Raw genomic sequence first — 21,790 nt, forward strand, 5'->3', positions numbered from 1 at the left:
AATAGCTTGAGTGAATTCACTATAGCTCTGATCACCGATAAAAAAAATTGTTTTCAAGTTTCTGCCACTACAAGTAATGCTAAAATTAATACTCTTATACATAATTAATTTCATAAATGTGTAAAATGTATCTGAGGGATAAATTCCTAAAAATGGGAATTTACCCATTCCTGGGTAAATGGTATTTACATTTTAAACTTTAACATGTTCTACTAAAATGCTCTGAAGCAGTTTTATACATTTACACTCCTAATGGCAATATGTAAGAATGCCTTAAAAGTGTTTTCATCATTTTTATCTATGCTAATATGATTAAATTGTACTTTTAATGGCATTTCTCCAATGTTAAAACTGTCTTTTCATATGTTTAAGAAATGCTTTTATGTCCAGGTATATAAACTGATGAATCATACTTCTGCCCAATTTTCTATTGGGTATTGAGTCTACTGATTCACAGATATGACATACTTTTTACTAGATTTACTGACATAAATTGAATATAGTCGAATTTTCCTACTGATTCTCTGAAATACAATTGAATTTCCCTATTGATTCTTTGAGATACAGTTGAATTTCCCAGTTGATTCTGTTATGGTCTCTGGGATTTATGACATATTTAGAAGTGCTTTGCCCACTTCTAGGTTTTACATGTATTTCCTAGTACTTTTATAACTTCTTTCATCTAACTATTTTCTCATTTCTTTGACCTTTATTGTGGTTTAACTATGAGGTAGAAATCCAACTGTATTTTCTTCTATATGTCTACTAGGTTACACATCTTAATTGAATAATCTGTATTTTTTTCTACTGATCAGAAATGACATCATTATCATTACTAAATTCCCATGGATATATCTGGGACTATTCTCAGTCTTTTCTGTTAAGTTGTCTGTATATTCATGCACCAATACTGGATGTCTTAACTATATGTGGAACTTTATAGCATCTATAGCTTTCTTACACCTTTAATATGTGGAAATTAGTTCTTTCCCCTTCTTTATTTTTGTTCAGAACTTCACTAAAAGTTTCCAGTGGAAGAGTAACAGGACTTGATTTATTGTTTCTTAAAAAGATCATTCTGGTAACAGAAGAATACTGTACATAGGACAAGAATGTATTCAGAAAAACTAGGTAGCAGATCATTAACAATCTAGAAGACAGACAATGGTGCTCACACCATGGAGGTAGCAGGGGCTTAAGAAACAGGGAACAATGAAGGGTAGTCTATGGGGAATACAAGGATTCTGTCTTAGACGTATTTGAGACTGCTATTACTCATCCAAGTGTAAATGTCAAGTAGGCAATTAGATACATGAATCTGGAACTCAAAGGTCAGGACAAGAGAAATAAATCTCAAATTGACCACCACCTAAATGATGCTTAAAAATCACCAGAGGACAGAGCAAGATGGCATAAAATTTTATAATGCTATTCAGAATAGCAAGCAATTTAAAACTTGTGAATTACTTATTTCTGGAATTTCACTTAATATTTTCAGACCATGGTTAACTGTGAGTAATGGAAACCAAAGAAACAAAAATCATGAATATATGGAGACTACTGATATAAGGAATCAAGAAGAAAAAGATAATTCAACACAAAAATGAGGGGAAATTAAAAACAGGAAATGCAAAGAAAAAATTCAAATTTAAAAAACCCACAGAAACATAAGCAAACCCACTAGTAATCATTAACACACAAAATAATGAAACAAGATACCACCAAACAGATCCGGAAAAAAAGCTTTAAATATGACAATATTAAATGATGGTGAAGCTACAGGAGATGAATACAATCATTAACTGTTTCTGGGGGTAAAACATGGGGGTAAAACTCTGTAGGACAATTTGAAACCTAAAAATCCAAGTATTTTTTTTTTGATTCAATGATTCTATTCTTTCATTTCTACACTAGAGAAATAGCAATGTAGGGCTACTAGGAGACATATACAAGGATTCAATGTGGTAGAGATTTTTAACAGTGAAAAAGTAGAAACAATCTAGTCCATCAATAGGCAATGAACAATTAAATATGATAGCTACAAATAATGCAATACTATTATCAGTCAATAAGACTGCACTAAATCTATTATCAACATGAATGGATATTTCATAAAAATGAATTTTTTTTAAAAAAAATATTAAATATTTTTCATGGATTATCTATATGAAAGGTTACAAAAAGTGGTCTGAAAAGACACACCAAACACAACAGTAAGTGAACAGGGGATTACAAGTAGTGAAGAGGAAAAGGAAAAGGAGGATAGGAAGAAAGGAGATAGAGAAGGGAAGAAGAAAGGAAGAAGATAGGTAAGGGAAAGCAAGGGAGGGGAAGAGAAAGGAAAGGGAAGGTGGTAAGGGAAAAGGAAGGGAAAGGGAAGGGGAAGAAAGGGAAGAGGAGGACTGGGCAAATAAGCCAAATATAACATTGGTTAATTCTGGGTGGTAAAAATACAGTACAGCAGGGGTTGGCCAGCTATTGACTGTGGGCCAAGTCAAACCCCTAATTGCTTTTTTTTTTTCTACTTGCTTTTAAAAATAAAGTTTTAATGGAACATAGCCATTCTCATTCATTTATGTACTGTCTGTGTTCACATCTGCACTATATTGTCAGAGGTAGCAAAGCCTAGTTGCAACAGAGACTGCCTGGTCTGTAAAATTCAAAAGACTATTTAGGTTTTTATAGGAAAAGTCTGCTGACTCTTTCAATAGTTTTCTTTTTACTTTTTTTATGTTTAATCATTTCCTAAAATGTAAGAGCATTTAAATAACTACAAGGAGATACACACTAACATTCCTGGAGGAAAAAAAAGATTCTAAAATTGTCAGGTTTTTTTTCGTATCATAAGAGCACTATATTGCTTATTATTATATATTTTATAGAGTAAACTAAAAGTAGTAATGAGAGCTACCTGGTAACACAGCTTAAATAACTGGTAAATTACAGAAATACTTCATATGAGAAAAATATACATAGCAGCAGTAACATTAAATATGAAGTATATGCCCCTCAAAAACTTGAATAATTAAAAGAAACTAGCATAATTAAAGACAAATTGTTCCATATACATGAAGTAGAAGAGGAATGTATTCACCAAATACATAACTACATACAAAATTCTAATAAGTACACATTAATATTTGTGGATACATTAATATCTTAATTGTACAGCTGTGTAGGTAACAGTATCATTATTAACAGTACAGGAGTAATTTATTAATCACATAATTTAATATACAATATAAATAAATAAATACAAGTTAATTTAATGATACTTCATTAACTAATGTTGTATATTGCCTGAAGACAATTATAGAAAACAATAATTAATTAGAAATTATTATCTTCCAACAACATTACAGAAAACCAGTCTGGTTCACTGTGAGACTTTTGTTAAAAGTGAGTTTAATATGGTTTGAGTTTTTTCTCTCATTTTTTTCCACTGAGGATTTCTTGACATGCAGACACATTTTCCACTTTTTTCCTTGTCACCAAAGAATAGCAACTCATATTTGGATCATCTTCAAAAACAGTAAAAGCTACTAAAATATGGTCAAAAACCTATGCCTGTGTCTTTACTGTTAAGCTAAAGGCCTAGGCTAACCACTATGCCTTCACCCTGCTACCTCTGTATTTCTAATTTTAGCCCAAGCAAATTTTCAACAATGCCTTTTACCAACTGTGTGCAAGTCTACTTTATCTACAAATACACTTTACATATAAATGTATCTTATACAGACTGCTTTTTTTTTTTTTTTTTTTTTTTTTTTTTTTGATACCGGAAACGGACCTCATGCTTGCCAGGCAGGTACTGTGCCACTGACCTATATCACTGGTCCAGACTACTTATTAACAGATGTTATAATGTCATTCAGATTAAAGCCTCTTTAAGATTTTGATAGCTTCAGAGATAGTAGAGACAGCCTGCCTGCTCATTTTTATACTACCAAAACCTCAATGTGCTTTAAACAGGAAAGGCAGCCATGACTTAACACATTTCAAATCATCAAAAATGCTTCATGCTTGTATTACCAAAAATTTTCCCCATTTATTCCAATATCCTTGTCTGGCTATAAACTATAGGGACTATAAACTTTGTAATCTATGGTAAGGACCTGCTTTAAGTGTTTTTGGTGTTTGGTACCACTTTTGGTGTTTTGAATACTCTAATACTGGGCAGGGTACATGTTCCTAAAGTAATAACATGAGGCATCATCACAGTGGTTTAGCCATCTTCATAGATTTTCATATAACGTCTGTCCAAAGTTACTAAATTTGAAGACATACATTTTAGCACCACGTAACAATCATTTGATTGATACTGTTATGTGACATAAGAAAAGATTTTTAATTACATAAAGAGTAAATGTTAACACATCATAGTAGTCACCAAAAATATTAACCTAAGACCTACTACAGCATCATGAGATTATATTCCTCCACTAAAGGGCAACAATGGCATAAATTTGTAATCTTTTCTGCCTTCAAGATTTGAAATAATACACTTCTTGAAAAACATAATTCCTTTCATTTTTAGGACATTCCACAATATTTCAAATTTGAAATATAACATTTTGTACTATTTTTAGTGTCACATAATTCAACATTACAAGGATACTAAATTTTCAGAAAATCTTTTAGTCTAAAAAGAAAATGCTGAATATAGGAAAAGAGGAAAAAAAAGCAATCAGATTGAATAAGCATTTAAAGAAATTAAGGAATCTAGGGGCTGGAGATTTAGCTCAGCGGCATAAACGCCTGCCTTGCAAGCAGGCAGTCGTGAGTTCGATCCCCGGTACCGATAAGGAAAGAGACAAAAAATAAAAAAGGAAAAAAAAAAAAAAAGAAATTAAGGAATCTGAACACAAAGGAACAGTAAAATAAATCCAGAATATATTCTCATTAATCATATAAGGTCAAACTGTAAGATTCAAAACAAGAAATTACTGTAAATACTATCCCATCTTTTATAAAAAGCTGCAAATACAAAAGTACCCAGATACATAAATGAAAGTGAACCCAACCAGGTTTATCTAGAAAAAAATGTTAACAGTAAAACTTACATTTCCAATGATTTTTGCTGCCTCTTTAGTAGCTGCACCTGTTATAAGTCAAAACATACATTATTATTCCCAGAATATGTATAAGAAGTTGATTTCCTCTAAAGTAGACTACATTCTAAACCAAAATTTCTCAAAAAATAGTCCAAAGAAATTTCACATTAATACCACCTCTGGTACCTAGGTAAAGGTAAGGATAACCGTGTTACAGATCAACCCAGTTATATTAGAATGTCTGGTATAAATAAGCAGGTATAGTAAAATCATCTGCATTCTTAAAAAAGTAAATCACACATATAACTTCCTTTCCCATCCACATCACTTTTCTTGCTTAACCATTCCCCCAGAGACAGAATTCTTTATATAATGTAAAAAAGATATTACCATTAAGAGTCACTTAAACTAGGCAATGCTCATCCCTACCTTCTAGCCAACTGCCTTTATATCAAGTCATACCTTTTAAAACAGTCTTAGTGTTTGCTGTAGGCTGGGCAGCAGGTATTTTTGCCAATGATACCACGTTGGTTATGACTGGGGTTGTATTTGTTCTTGTAGAAGGTAATGCAATCATTGCAGTTTGTGCCTTAGAAATATTTACTGATTAAAATCAACAAAAATGTAATTATAAACAAAAGGTTTACACAAAAAACACCGTTTAACAATTAAGTTTTCAAAAAGCAATATAAATAGTAACTCTGCACAATGTTGGTTTGGGAGATTCTAAACAAATTAGTGTTCACTAGGCTTTAAAAAGCTTGATTCTGTAAAATTAGAAGCTTCAAATGATACATAACAGGTAAAAATAAGGTATCAGCTTCAGAGTTAACCAGGCTGTCCAATAATGAATATTAAGACTCCTACCCTTACACTTGCTTCGAATAAAAATTTAACATGATAATTTTCATAAGTAAGTTGATGAAGGAACTGTCCATTCACATAACACTGATATTCTTAAACCACATGACAAAATGAGTATTCTACTGCAAACCAGAATAGTCCCAGGGGATAGATGGTAACACAGAAGTTCAGTACGAGGCATATACGACTAAGGTAATCATTAATAAGATTGCAAAGGCAGGCGAAGAGCCTGCAAACAGATGGATTCTGTCTATCAGGCAGCAAGCACTTTAGACCTTGATAAGAGAACATAACATCAACCATTTTTTATCTAATACTTCAGAAAGAGACAGGTAGAACTACTTTAAGACCACACCAAACATCTATCTATTCTGAATATTTTGACCACATTAACTGTCCTACTTGCAAAATTATTTTATGCTTAGCCAGGAAAAGCTTTATGACCCATTAAGAATTGGTCTATTTTTTCTCAGATAATTAATGTGTTGTTTTTTTATGGGGTTTTGTGTGTGTGTGTGTGTGTGTGTGTGTGTGTGTGTGTGTGTATGTGTGTGTGAAAAGCAAGCTACAGATCAAATCTTACACCAGTCACAGAACTATATTAGCATACTTATATCTTCTCCCTTTGTCCTGGTTTTCTATTTATATTCCTACTTTATTAGTTGAACAGTATGCAGTTTTTTCTAATAACTATATTATCTATATGCATAAATCAATCAACAGCAATCAAATCAAATTTTTTCTGTAAAAATTAATAAAAGGAGTATTTATTAAGGATTCTCAAAGGGAAATTTTAGGAAACTCGAACTCTTTGAGTCCAGTGAAATTTTATTACATTGTTTTCAACTGTGTGTGCTGATAGTATATCCTAGCACTAACATAAAGATGCCATTAGTCAAGTTTAACTTTACCTTTATTTTGTGAAAGATCATTCATATTTTGTTGATGACAAAACTTCAAGACACAAAACAGGTTACAGAAATGTTTGATATTTCCTCGCCATTTTATGGACTCACTCAGCTTACCCTGACGTTTACAACCATCACACTTGGCCATCTGAGATAGAAGTCATGACAAAAAAGGCTTAAAATTATAAAATAATGAATAGGTAACTTTAATCATAAGTGAGAAACACCATGAAAACAAGATACTGTATGATGAAGTAGTTAGGACTACAAAATGTAAGGTTCCTACCTTAAAATACTGTAATTAAAAATAAATGTTTATTTGTTGTATGTAGATCTATACCCTAAATTGAGAGAATTATTACAAAAGACGCTATTCTGTTTTTTAAATTACTGAGGAAGGAATCTAAAGACAGATTCTATTTCTAGAAGATTAGGAAGAAGCATATACAGCAGAAAGAATATGAGGCTTTGAAATCATAAATCATTTTGATTAACTGGACAAATAGATCTAATTATACATTATTTGCCTGAAGCCATGTGATTGGTCCTGCTCATCTAATTACAAGAAAGGTATTACCTTCCTCCTCAAGAACATACATTTTGAAGTTCGATTCCCAGTATGGAAAGAAATAAAGAAAATAAATAAATAATATTTTGGAGGTGACAAAGAGGCAAAAAGGCAGTGATCTGACTAATGTGCTGTAAGTGCTATCTAGTTTGTCACCTACCAGCTTCCTCAAGAGCACTTAACCTCTCTCTAGACTTCACTCCTTTTCCTTTTCATGTGCTGGCAATAACATACCTACCTCTTGGGAATGTAGTGAGGATTAAATGAAACAACAATTACAGAACACCAGATATGTATTACTGACAATTAATAATGAGTATCACTGTTGGCCTTTCAGAAAGGTAATTTTTTTTAAGAATTAAGTTGTTAAAAGTTGTCAGTGATTGTCCTTTAACCTATGAAATGAGAACAAGATGTGACATAAAATTTCTCAGCATAACCTGAATGAGAGAGCCACCTAAAGCCATATTATGTAAAATTCTAACCTAAAAGAATTCAAAGTTTCAAACAAGGTCAATGTGCTTTTTAAAAAGCGAAAATAAGGCACAGAAGAGCAAAACATTCCTAACGTATGAAAATGACTAATAAGAGATAGAAATGCTTATTACTCTGATTTGATAACACACACTGTATACATTTACTGAACTACTATAATGTACCTCATAAAGATGTACAAATTTAATAAATAAAAGACAAATAACCTCCATCAAAGGTCTCCAGAAATCATTAACTTCTTCTCTAAAGATTTTATCTTAATATTCAAATTTTGCAACAAAAGCCCATATTTTACTTTATGCAGTTCTAAACACTACATTTTTCTTCACATAATTTGAACATACAGAAAATAATTTGCACTAATTTCAGAAAACAAGCCAGTGTATCACATTTACCTGGTAAAAAAGAACTGTAAACTTGGACATGCACTCTTCACAACAAAACTCTTCTAATTTGCCCTCCAATCGGTTTTCTATCAAATTGGGGGATGTCTGTGAACAATAACTGCACATCTTACAGTAGTTTCCCCATCGTTCTCCAAAGTCTCGAGCAGAGAGAAATTTACAAACTGAGCACAAAAAGGGATGAAATGAAGAAACACTAAATTCACATTAACTTCAAGGAGATAAAATGATTTTCTATGGTCTTAGATATAAACTTTAAACAAATGTAGACATAAACTTTAATTTCTAGGTATATGATACAACTGCTTGCCTCTGGATTAAAGAATAGTTTGTATATCCACAGAACTAAACTCCTATCACCTTTTAAATATACTCTAAATATTAGACCATCTGTTTCACAAACATCACAGATATAGAAATTTCTTAAGCCAAGAAGAGAGCAGCAATGTTTAAGTCACCACTTTACAAAAATATACAAGAATAAAAGATCCCTGATGTTACAGCTAACTGTGCAAGATTTTTATATCAGGATCATTCTATTTCAATAATTTTCCTTTACACAGATTACCACAATATTTAAAAAGACAAACTTTAGGGCCACGATTGTCATCAGTCAATGGTAGGGTATTTGCCTAGCATGTGTTAAGACCTTGGCTCAACATCCGGCACTGAAAAAAATAAAAGGTTTAGGGGGGACTACTGGGGACTGAACTAGAACCTTCACACTGAGCTATATATAGCCCTTTTTACTTTTTTATTTTGGACAAAGTCTCACTAAGACATTCAGTCTTGGAATCCCCCATTTCAGCTTCCCTCCAAAATTACAGGTATGTATCACCATGGTCAGGAAAAAGACAGGTTTTAAATTGAAATGTAAACCCAGCACACATATGCTCAAATTAGACTTCATGAGAGAAAAACTATTTGAGCATTAGTCATGTATTATTTCCCCAAGTCATCATAAATTACTTTATAAAATTCTGTAATATGCTTTGTGGATAAAACTAAACTTTTTCTTTACCTTCACTACAGAATGGCTTATCAACCCCTGAGAATCGCACAGTCTCCTTTATAATTTTCTGCAGTTTACAGTAGTCACACATTGCCATAACTCTGTTTTTCTTTTTGTATTCATCAGAGCAAGTTTTGCAACAGAATAGAAACATTTTGCCCTGCAGAGAAACAACAGTCATTGAGATCTAGCTAAACAGCTGTTTATCTTTAAGACACTTTTATGATTCCTCAAAAAATGAAAAATAGAAATTCCATCTGACCCAGGTATTCCCAGATCTCTAAGTATCTTCCTGAAATGATTAAAGACACTATATTTCAGAGATACATGTATATCCACATTAGCTACACAATTCATGATAGCTGAAACTTGGAAGTGGCCTACATTTCGATCAATAGATTAACAGATAAAAGAAAATATGGTAGCAGACTGGGTATATGACTCAGCAGCAGAGACACCTGCCTGGCAAGCACAAGGTCCTGAGTTCAAATCCTAGTATCAAAAAAAAAGGTGGTATTTATACACAATGGAGTACTACTCTGCCAAAAAGAATAAAGAATCATTTGTAGGAAAATGGATGTACCTTGAGACCCTAATGTTATATGGAGTAAATCAGACTCAGGAGCTTAAATATCACATAGTTTGTCTAATAAGAAAAATCCAATATATTTAAAAAGTACAAAATTAAATGGGGAACTGAAATTTTTTTTCTTTTACATTTCAAAGCAAATTGAGTTAACTATTAAAGACAGACACAGAAGTGCATCTAATGGATGCAATCCTTTCACAACTGTGCTTTACCTTGTAGAAGAGCAGCTCTGGCTTTGTGGCAAACATTTGGTTACAGTGCTGACATTTGAGTTTTACAAGTGTATGGGCTAAAGCAACCTGCTGGGATTGTTCAGCAGGAGTCTGGAAGTCAGCTGGGGCAGCACCACTGACAGAACTGGAAAAAGAGGTGCCACCTCTTCCTGCTGACACTGCTGACCCGGAGGGCGTGCTCACAACCACTTGACCCTGAGATGGGGCTGCTGCTGAAGAGTTTGCTCCTTTCGGCTTGTTAAATACATTCTAAATGAATACAAAGCAAAGGTTTTATCAATTGAGAAATAATGTAACTTACTGATTTTTACTTCTTTTTAATAAATTAATTCTGCCTCAAACTTTTTTAACATCTTTTCACTGAATGAGTTTCAATAATATACTTCCAATGTAGAATTGGAATGTAGATGAATGGATAAGAAGATAGAGGACTGGAATCCAGGCTTTAAAGATCTCCAAGACACACCGCTAAAAAATTCAACATGCCTGTCTGTTCCCCCAAGGTACCCGCCTTCTGCAAGCCCAGCACTAACTCTTCATGGCATTACAACACAGTGGTCACCAGCAGTCTCTTCCATGGAATCACTAAATTCAATTTTTATGTGTGGACTGGGATGAGGAGAAAATGGGACAAGTGCATACTTTCAATTTCATGCCACAGGTCAATAGGAAGTGACACATGATCCCCAACAGCCTACTATTCATCACCTTGCAACCTACTCACCCACACCCCATTTGATAGGGAAGGAGCTAAGTGAGAAAGTGGAAGGGAAGAGCACCTTATGCAAGGACCTCAAGTAAGGAAGCCCAACATCTCGGGTGAATCATTTTGTAGAAATGACTTCTGGAATTCTCGTTGAATAGATTTTTTTTTTTTTAGTTTAAATTTAAAATTTTCTAAGTACGGACCTTCACCAGGTGAGTATTTCACCTAAGAGAACTACACAGAAAAAATACTACCTTCAATCATACCTGGAAAGCTACTACACAATTGGAGCTGCAGAAGCTGTATATAGTTCCATTTGACATAGCTAGGTGATACTGAGGGATTGCTGAGGTTTTACAACTATGACAGGAAACCTGGACACCTTGATGACAAAAAATTTTTAAAAAATGAATGTTACCCAAGTGCACAAATAATCCAAAATTCTAAAAGTAAAAAAACAACAACAAATACTCAGTATAGTCATCCTTTAATATCCTCAGGGCATTAGTTCTAGGACTCCCCAAGGACAACAAAATCTGTAGATCCTCCCTATCTATATAAAATGGCACAGTATTTACATATAATTTACATATATCTTCTCAAACATCTACTTGTATACTTTAAATCATCTCTAAACTACTTAAAATAACTAATAAAATGTAAACACTGTGTAAACAGTTACTGTATCTATTATTTAAGGAATAACAAGAAAACAGCTACATGTTCAGTACAGATGCAATTATTTTCCCTGAATATTTTTGATCTGCCTGGTTGAATCCATGAAAGTAGAACCCACAGATATGGAAGGCCAATTATAATAAACACACACACAAAATCAGCAAACTTTACAGTCAGCTTTAAATCTAACTACAACTTCAACCCTCACACAAAAACTAACCTACGACTTACAATTATTTTTTTCTTTTCATATGTGAAACTATAAAATACATCCCACAACTATTTGCACTAAAAAACCAGTTCTTTAAAAATAAACCAACCTTGAGTCTTTATTTAACCATACAGATAAATTTAGTTTGTAACAATAGGAGAGAAAAGCAGTTATGGTCTTAACAGTTACTGAATCTGTAAATTTGTCAAATTTAAATATTACCTGAAGAAGTGACAATTTTAACTCTGTAAGCAGATAAGCAATTAATAGAGCAGAAAAGCTCTGTTTTTCCTGAGTCATTTGTAGTCTCAATCATTTCAGCCGATGGCCTCAATGATTTCCCCAGGGCATACGGAGGTGTTTGGGCTGAATTCTATTAAGATAATAAAATAACAGTTAGATCCTAGGATGTAAGATTAAATACTGTTCTGAAAAGAAAAAGGACTATCATTGCCATTCATTGAAATATCTGAACATGACAACTAGGCCACACTAATATTAGATTGTTTTGCAAGTTGGAATGTGGGAAAATCAAGTTCTTTCAGACAATAATAAAATATAAACAGAAAATTAGATAAAATTAGGTATTTTAGTGACAACAAAACACTTTACAAGTAATAAATTGGATAGTCAGAACAGTTTTCTCACCACATATAAGCAAAAGGAACCAGATAGTCTAGAAGGCCATATTCAGTACATAACTTGACCTCGGTCTAGAAAAGTCTACCACCTCTAATGTTACTTATTAAGACTGTTTAGCAAGAGACAGAAATGATGTTTAATGCATACCAGGAGATTCTACAAAACTATTTTTTACGCTGTTTCATAGTAAAATTTGCCTGTTTATTCATGTTTTAATGATTGTGGCTATCATTTATTACTTTTTGAAAGTTTACCAGAAGCCAGATCCCATGCTAAACAATGTGTGCTTACTGTATCATAGAATTCTTTCAGTAACACAGTGAAGTACTTTTAGATCAAGTTTTATAAGTTTTTTTGTACCGAGAATCAAACTCGGGACATTCTGCTTGTCAGGCAGGCATTGTGTCACTGAGCTATGTCCCCAGCCCAGTAAAATACTTTTAAAAATTACATTAACAAAAAGTTTACATTTAACTCACAGACAAGGGCTGGGAGTATAGATCAGTGTTAAAAAGCTTGCCTAGTATGCACAAGGCCTTGGGTTCAATCTCCAGAACTAGGAAGGGGGGTTGTTCTACAAGATAAACAGAAGTGGGAAATTACACATCTCCCAGACTACAAAATTTAGGCTTCTAACCCCTACACTATCCTGTCACTGATAAACTAAATGGTCTCTCAGTAAGAGTAAATGGCAAGGAAATATAAATGTAAAATTGCATGTACCTTCCTAGTAAAAGAGGACCCTTGTTTATGCAGTTCCCATACAGTATAATACTGCTTTAAAACTTAAGAATGGAACTGATTTTTAAATAAGGTTTCTTTTTTTTACTGGTACCAGGGATTGAACTCACGACTGTGCACTTGCAAGGCAGGTACTTATGTCACTGAGCTAAATCCCCAGCCCACGAATGGAACCGATTTTTGAATTTACAAAATAGTAATTATTTTCCTGTGACAGCAGGAACCAGATTGCCAAAAGTGGCAATTGTTAGAAGAGTTAAGTTTTGACTAATGAATATAAACTACCAACTGATCTATTAACAAATCAAAAATTTGCTAACTTAAAATTTTTAATTTTTATTTACTTATTTTTTGTCTTTTTGAGACAGGGTCTCACTATGCAGTTCAGGCTGGCCTTGAACTCACTTTGTAGCCTAGACAGATCTCAAATTTTCAATGATTCTCCTGCCTCAGCCTCCTAAGTGTTGGGATACAATTAAGATACCTTTAAAAATCCAAATCACCTAGTAATAAACTCACATGATACATTTTCAACCAGATTAACTCATTATTTATTGCAGTAGACAAGGTTAAAGTATTTTAAAAGGATGATGTTGCCAAAATAATTACAACTCATTCCAACCCATATTTTAGAATGAAAAGATATGACTTGCTCAGTTTCTTTATAAGCAGTTTTCTTCACTGCCACTGTTCTACAAAATATTTCACACAAAAAATCCTGAAATTACAACTATAAAGTCTCAGTAATGAAGACAGCCTTAAAAACTGACCTAAAACGCCTATTATCATCTCATTCTACAGTCATTCTACAGTATCAAAATCTACCCTATTTTTCTGAAGAGGAATTCACACATGAGGTTGAAAGGATGGGAGGAGTCTTTTTTTTCTTGAGTTCACTCTTTTATTTTGCAGTTCATCTCTGTGCAGCCAGTTTAGGATTAAATTTAACTATGTTTGACAAATTGATGTTCATACCTGCTTATATGCTGTGACACTTGTTGAACTAAAAACCTTCTGGGATTGGCTAGGTCCAGAGCTACTATAGCAATAGCTCCCACAGTTCTCACAACAGTTCATGGTGAGGTTGTTGGTAGAATGAAATTTTGAAAAACAAGCATCACTACAAAGACCATGTACCACATTTTGATACTTAACTTCAAATCGAGTCTAGGAAATAGAAACACACATACACACAAAATAAGCAGAGCCAGTTAAAATGCCTCTGATCTTTGAACAGAATCTCAATGAAAGTAAAATGTAACTTACATCAGCATTTTTCTGACACATACTGCACTTAGTTGAAATACTATTGGTATATATGGTAACAACAGGTTTTTTCTTTAACTCATAAGAAGACAAACATGACTGACTGCAGAAATCTTTGTTAGCAGAATTTTCAAATTGAGTTGTGATCACATCCTTTGGATTTAAAATGTCTCTAAAATAAATAACAAAGTTAAAATGAAATATGCAACAACTGTAACTCCTTCCTCTTTGTAAGCTAAGGTAGTAGTTACTAGGGGGCAGTCATTGTATAGTGGGATAAAGCCCTGGATAAAGTATCCGAAAACCTGGTTTTAATAATAGTTCTGTTACTTCCAGCTGAGTGATGATGAGAAAGGCAATTACTGTCTCAATTCTCATGTATTAAAATGAGGTTTATAATTTCTAATTATTAGCTGTGTGAATGAAGAATTTAAAATATACCAGCCCAATGCTCATAGCCAAAAAAAAAATTTCATCTGTTGGAACCAGTGGGACAAGATTCAGTGGTCATCCCACAACTCAGACCCCACCACATGTGTCCTTTTACTACCCGACACTGCCAGTGTAAAAACTTAAAGGAAACAGTAAATAGATTTTTTAAATTAAAATATGGGGAAACATGATATACCAAAGACTAATATAAGAATTAGCATGGTATATAGAATATAGCCATAAATGAAATAAGAATACCACAAATAACTCAACAGTTCTGTAAGATCTGTAGAGCCATTTCGTAAGAGCTTTTTTTCCTTTTGGTACTGGGAATCAAATGCAGGACCTTGTGCTTGTAACAGCTGATTACTGCAATAAGCATTGATAGCAACACCCTGGTAAACAGAAGCTAAGTACTGCTATTCTTCAAACAAGTATAAAAACTGAAGGAAACAAGGGCAGGGGATATGACTCAGCAGTGTAGCACCTGCCTGACAAGTGCAAGATACTTAGTTTGATTCCCAATAATATAAAAAAAAATTGAAAGAAATAGACAAATACTAGCATAGGTGATAAAGTCAAGAACAATTGTGACAGTAATATTAAATGTTACAAGTGTACTGAGTAATTACTATATGTCAGGCATTGTTCTCTTTACTCAAATTACCCAATTTAAATACCACAATAATGCAGGAAGTATTATAATTTTCACTTTACAAATAAGGATATCAAATTATAGTGTGGGTAAACAATGATACCAGGCTATAAACTCAAGCACTTTGGAGTTAATCATTCCACTATCCTGTCTCTTATATTATCTTTATTATGCAAGCCTGTTCCATGATAAATATGAAATAACAAAATTTAATTTTCTAAAATTCACCTAGTCTTAAAAACATGACAATCTTTGAAATCAAATGGATATATGCTTTTATGCAGATGAAGGATTAATTTTGGACAAAAGTAGTATTTTTTTTTTTACTGAAACAGCAATAAATTTTATTTAGTAAGACGAATCTGCCACTTCTATATATATATAAGCAAGTAAGAATTAATTCATAAGGAAAATATGTACATACAAATACAAATATACTCTAAACCTTATGTATTTATATGAGTATTTTTTTCAAAGAGCACTATGCCTTTACATTTATTTTGGGAAAAAACACACCTCTTCCTATAATAACATGGGCTCAAAATAATTTTTTCTAATTTCTTTTTTCTCTTAACTTACAAAAATCCTTAAAAGAAAAATTTAATTTTACGGTTAAATCTCACCATTTAATATCAGTATTCCATTTCATCACCTAGTATGCTGACCTGATGAGGCATCAAGTAGCTTTGGCAATTTGTAGAACTTTGGCACATGTTGAAAAGACAGATTTATCACCTAATCGAGCCTAACCTAATTTAATGTTTTTATACGCTCTAAAGGCAAAGGCAAATTGAGAGGTCAAAACAGTTTTTGAAGGGAGTAAGGAGATAGCTCAGTGGGGAACACTCGCGTTGTGTGATGATGAGGAAGTTAAGTTTAATCCCCAGCACTGCATGTAGAGGAGCATGCACACACACATAAGCAACATCATGGTAAAAAGAAAAAAGCCACAACCAACATGTATTTGGATATGTAAGTAATGCTATGATCTTCAAATTTTAGTTCATTTAATTATATTCCTATAATACTGTAATCTCAATACTCAGGAAGGTTGAACCAGGAGGACTGCAAGTTTGAGTTCCACCTGGGCAATTGAACAAGCCCCTGTATCAAAATTTTAAAAACAAAGCCAGTGCAGTGGCACACACATGTAGTCCCAGCACTCGGGAGGCTTAGGCAGGAGTAGCACTAGCTCAAGGTCAGCCTGAACTACATTAGAGAGACCCTGTCTCCAAAAAAAATTTTTAAAACAATTTTTAAAAAGGTAGGGGTATGGCTCAATGATAGAGTACGCCTGACTTCAATCCTCCAGTACTGAAAAAAAATGTTTTAATACATTGTATTTTGATATGTGATATGATGAAAAAATATCTTAAAACCAGGAAACTAAATTTACTATTTAATATTAGTTTCATTAAAATGACAGTGTATTAAAGTAAGGTATTACAAAGGCATTTGAAAACTAACTGCAAATATTTAGATAAAATATTTAAAAAGTCCCTCTCTCCTTGTTAGTTGGACATTTTTATCTTAGCAGGATTTACTTTTAGATAATTTAGGCTATCTGGGTATGATGGTGTATACTGGGTATCCCAGCACTCAGGAGATTTATGAAGGAAAATTGTTTATAGAGCTTGAGTCCAGCCTGGAATACATAGTGAGTTTAGGGCCAGCCTGACCTACAAAGCAAGACTCTGTCTCAGAAACACAAAACAAGGGCTATGGATGTAGATCAGTGCCACAGTGCCTGCCTGGCAAATGCAAGGCCCTGAGTTCAATTCCCAGTACCAAAAAAGAAAATAGGGGGAAAAAAAAAAGATAAACTAACACATCAAGCAGATAAACTGTTACATATCTCCAAAGTTTAAAAAAAAAAAAAAAAGCCTATAGCCAGGCATAGTGGCACACACCTGTAATCCTAGCACTTAGGAGGCAGGGGCAGGACTGCCATGAGTTCAAGGCCAGCCTGGGCTACAGAGTGAGTTCAAGACCAACCTGAATTACACAGTGAAACTCTGTCTCAAAAAAACAACAACATAAACAAAGCCTAAGAATTAGCTTTTATTTGCAAATAAACAACTGAGGTTCAGAACAGTTCAAATATCTGGCCCAATCTTACTCAGCTTGTAAGTCACAGAGTCACAATTTAAAAATCAAGCAGTTTTTGGTTTTTCTTTTTGAGACAAGGTCTTGCTTTGTAGGTCAGGCTGGCCTCCAAGTCACAATCCTCCTGCCTCAGCTTCCCAAGTGCTGGGATTACAGGTGTGAACTACCATGCCATTCTCTCCCCTTTTTTGGGCAGTGCTGGGGATCCAACCTAAGGCCCCTCGCATGTTCAACAAGTACTTTACCACTGAGCTATATTCCTAGTAATAAAACCAAGCTCTTAACTTTTCTTACTCTATGTTAGTGATCACTGTGAATGCAAACTTTTTTTTTTTTGGGCGGGGGGGTACTGAGGATCAAACTCATGAACTAAATCCCCAGCCTCCAAATTTTTAAAAATTTCATCTGCTTTTTTTCATTCATTTTTCTACTCGTGGCAGCTGCTGGCTAGCAAGGAGATATCTATCTCATGGTATGGGATTCTGGGGTAGCCACTAAATCTAGTCCCATTGGCTCCAGTGGATAAAGCTTGGCTGCAGTTGAAACCTCACAGTATATCCCTAAAATTATAATACGACAAAAACAGGCAAAAACATGCCAAATTCCTCAAATACTAAGTGAGAAAAAAGCTTATGCAACTTTGCTGTTTCTTCATATTTCTAAGCATTATTGTAAAGCAACAATAACCTCATGAAAGTTCACAAGGAGATTACAAACAAACACTGATAGTCATAACTCCTTAGAATTTTTACCTTCTAAAGAATTAAATAACTTTTACATACTACAAAAGTGTTACTATTTTATTCTAAATTTCAGTAACTTTCAAGACAACTGTTAACTAATTTTAAATGGTTGCTGTTCACAATTATAATATATATGAGTGGTCCTGTAATTCCCACAAATGGTTTATTTTTTTCCATAGAAAATTTACACTAAGATAGACAACTGGGTTAGGCAATACTTCTAACACTAAGTCACTTATTTGATGTTGAAAAAGTAGACTAATTTGCAAATTCCCAAGTAAGTTGAAAAGCAACTTCCATAGAAATGTGCTAAATACATTTAAATTAGCACTAGCATCTCTCACTAAACTATACACACATTTGAAAAAGTAAAGTGAAAAGGGATGGCATTAAAATTTTGATACTTGGAACAGTTTGTGCAGGTTTTCTTGGAAGGAGGTGTAAGGAAGACAGGTAAAGGAAATCCAGTGATGCATTGTGTGGAACAGAAGAGCTGAGTAGATCCTGTCTTGTGATACGCAGTTTGCCCCTTATGAAGCATTTTTTTGCAACCAGAACAAAAAACTTTAAGAGCTACAGCTGGAACTGCAGGAAGCAATATATTTGGGGCTGATGATGGGACAGAAAGTTGAAAGCGAGGGGTCAGCTGTTGAGCTAGAAAAACAAAATATGAAGAAAAAGTTTTAGGATTAGAATTATGGCAAATATATTCTACAGTACAAAGTTTCTCAGTTTTCAAATCTAATGCTTTGAAATCCAACACTAATGAAATAATAAGTAATCCAAAACAAGGGGTTTCAAACTTTTTTTTTTTTTTTTAACCACGATCCCTGGTAAAGATTACATTTTAGGGGCTGGGGATTTAGCTCGGTGGCATAAGTGCCTGCCTTGCAAGCGTGCAGTCATGATTTCGATCCCTAGTACCAAAAAAAAAAAAAGAAAAAAAGAAAAAATTACATTTTAAATTATAACTTATTTCTCACGTACATATATTTGTGGAGGATTGTGTATAATTTACTGTCACAGGCCAGGAATTGTGGCATACACCTATAATCCCAGAAATCAGGAGGCTAAGGAGAAGGCCAGCCTTAAACTACATAGTGAACTCAAGGTCAGCATGAACTATAAAATAAGACCCTGTCTCAAAACAAAGCAAAACAAAATACAGAACCATAAACAAGTAATTAAAATGAAAATTTCATGAAACAATCCATTTTTTTACTATATGCATCACATTCTGATGTAATTTTATTTTATTTCATTTTTTAAATGCTAGTAAAGACCAGCTCCAATTGCCTAAAAACTATAGATGAGTAAGATAGAAGAAGTGTGGCCCTTAATTCTACTATACAATAAGCAATGTTAACTGTAACTAACTTTTACAGTTCTGTGTCTTACCTAGAGGACTTTCATTAACTGAAAATACAGCACTGATTTTCAGTTCACTTCCTTGAGTTTTCGGCTGTTGGGCACAAGCATACTCCTTATTTTAAAAGACCAAAAAAAGAGAGAGAAATAAATATACTTAAGTAAACTACAAATTCAACCAAATACTAATTCTATCATTGTTTACATGTTCTAATCATAATCACTTTCACAAAAGTCAAATTTTATTATGTATTGTACCAGATTTAATCTTTATAAAGGCAAACTTTCAGAACTGAAAAATGTTTTTAAAAGTTTTTTGGGGGTTTTTGTTGTTGTTGTTATTGTTGTTTGTTTTTGAGACAAGGTCTCCTTCTGCAGTTCAGCCTGGCCTTGAAATCACTTTGTAGCCAAACTGTGGCCTCGAACTCATAGTGATCCTGCGGCCTCAGCCTTCTGAGTGCTGGGAGTACAAGCATGCACCACCACACCTGGCCATTATGTTTATTTTTTAAATGTACTCAATGTATAATACATAGCTATTCAAATCTCTATAATACTCATTTTTTAGAATGTATTTACAAGAAAGTGATAAAGTGAAACATGCAAGATTTAGAATTTAGATCTAAATTAGTAATTGTAGTCAACAGACTTACTAGCTGTCATATCTATTAATCGCAGAAAAGATACAAAAATTTCAATGCAATCTGTTCATTATACTCAAATTCATCAGTCTAAATCAGATTAATCCTTAACATGACTTTAAAATGTTGTACAATAAATTTAATCTTTGAACACATTAAATGACTACCTATCTTGAAAAAGACTGCCCTTTATTCAGAGATCATAACTACTTATTTTTTCTTTTATTTTAGGAGTTAAAATAGCTTCCTTACATTTTAAAGTGAAGTTTAAAAAGACAATCTGACACCTTTGAAACAGTAATGGTATTTCATCCTTATCAAAATAAACTGTCTACATTTGAAATATCTTTAGACTACTGAATACTAAAATTGAGAACCACTGCATGAATTCATCATTCCTCATGATGTATACTATGCTACCAAAAGAGATGCTGCCTATAAGACTCACACATATGTATTTCTCTATAAGTGAGGAAAGATGTTTAGAAACTTTCCCAAGGGCACAAAGACATTAAGTACACAAACAGTAATCAAATCCAGGTATCTCAGTTCCAAAAACAATGATGTTTCTCTCATAAATGTACAAATACAATATCACTGCTACAATAAAATCAAAATCTGGCCTTCAAGTAAAATTAAGTTGCTTTGTTATAGTTTTATTTCCTTTCTCTAATAACATTTATCATAAAATTATTTCATACTTATTTGGATAATTAATGGCTAACACAAGCTTCATTTACTAGAAGGTACCATGTATGGAAACCACATCTGTTTCTTCACCTCCATATACCCAACACCCAGCACAGTAAACACAACCCAATAGAGAAGATAATGGATTCTGACAGAAGACAGAAACAGATATAATCTTGGCTTTTAAATGAGTTACTGAATCTTCCTTAGTTTTAAATTTCCTCATCTTTAAAATAAAGCTATTACCTAATTCATGGGCCAATACAGGGAAATAAGTGATTTAATAAAATATATAGGATAGGTACCTAAAAAATGCTAATTCTCACAGTTACTAATTTCATAATTATAGCATCTAATAAATATTTGTGGAATGAATTAATACAGGTCCATTCAACTGGCTGTTCCTAAACATATAAACAAATAGTTCCTAAACTATTTGGAACTATTAGGAACAACTGGTTGTTCCTAAACAAATAAATAGTGTTCTTAAACACTATTTACTAATTGGAACTTGCAAAGAGGTACAAATTCAACAAATTATATATACCTCTTTTTACTTATCAAAAAGAATGCTTAAGATTTTAAAGAAATTATTCTGTTTTATCATCAACTCAATCTCTTAATATTTGTACTCCACAAAGTAACTGCTCTAAGTCTTCTTACTTGCAAGTTCAAACCTCACATATTTCTTCCTCACAGATATTTCAATTTCACCAGGTTAAAAAAAAAAAGCAAGTGAGAACTCCCTCAACCTCTTGACTCTCCCTTCATCTTCAAACTCAGC

General features: G+C 33.3%; 1 protein-coding gene across 7 annotated transcripts in view; it reads right to left on the bottom strand.

Annotated features, from left to right (window-relative positions):
- Zmym6 (zinc finger MYM-type containing 6) overlaps window positions 1–21,790 on the bottom strand; it is a 36,628-nt gene that overhangs the window by 7,270 nt on the left and 7,568 nt on the right. For 4 of the 7 annotated variants that reach the window (XM_003471066.5, XM_013154056.3, XM_013154055.3 and 1 more), the window contains exons 3-14: window positions 19,706–19,790; window positions 18,712–18,961; window positions 14,372–14,543; window positions 14,081–14,272; window positions 11,945–12,095; window positions 11,100–11,215; window positions 10,107–10,376; window positions 9,315–9,465; window positions 8,285–8,457; window positions 6,830–6,974; window positions 5,517–5,657; window positions 5,064–5,101 (exon numbers count right to left, since the gene is read on the bottom strand). In XM_003471066.5, the coding sequence (XP_003471114.2) occupies window positions 5,064–5,101; window positions 5,517–5,657; window positions 6,830–6,974; window positions 8,285–8,457; window positions 9,315–9,465; window positions 10,107–10,376; window positions 11,100–11,215; window positions 11,945–12,095; window positions 14,081–14,272; window positions 14,372–14,543; window positions 18,712–18,961; window positions 19,706–19,790 (1,884 nt within the window). Of the gene's footprint in view, window positions 1–5,063; window positions 5,102–5,516; window positions 5,658–6,829; window positions 6,975–8,284; window positions 8,458–9,314; window positions 9,466–10,106; window positions 10,377–11,099; window positions 11,216–11,944; window positions 12,096–14,080; window positions 14,273–14,371; window positions 18,962–19,705; window positions 19,791–21,790 lie in introns of all 7 variants that reach the window. The other 3 variants (XM_063236044.1, XM_063236046.1, XM_063236045.1) reach the window with 3 other exon arrangements.

This window comes from Cavia porcellus, unplaced genomic scaffold (genome assembly GCF_034190915.1).
Source record: "Cavia porcellus strain 051 isolate PalLab524CR breed Dunkin Hartley unplaced genomic scaffold, mCavPor4.1 scaffold_25, whole genome shotgun sequence".
Taxonomy (NCBI): Eukaryota; Metazoa; Chordata; class Mammalia; order Rodentia; family Caviidae; genus Cavia; species Cavia porcellus.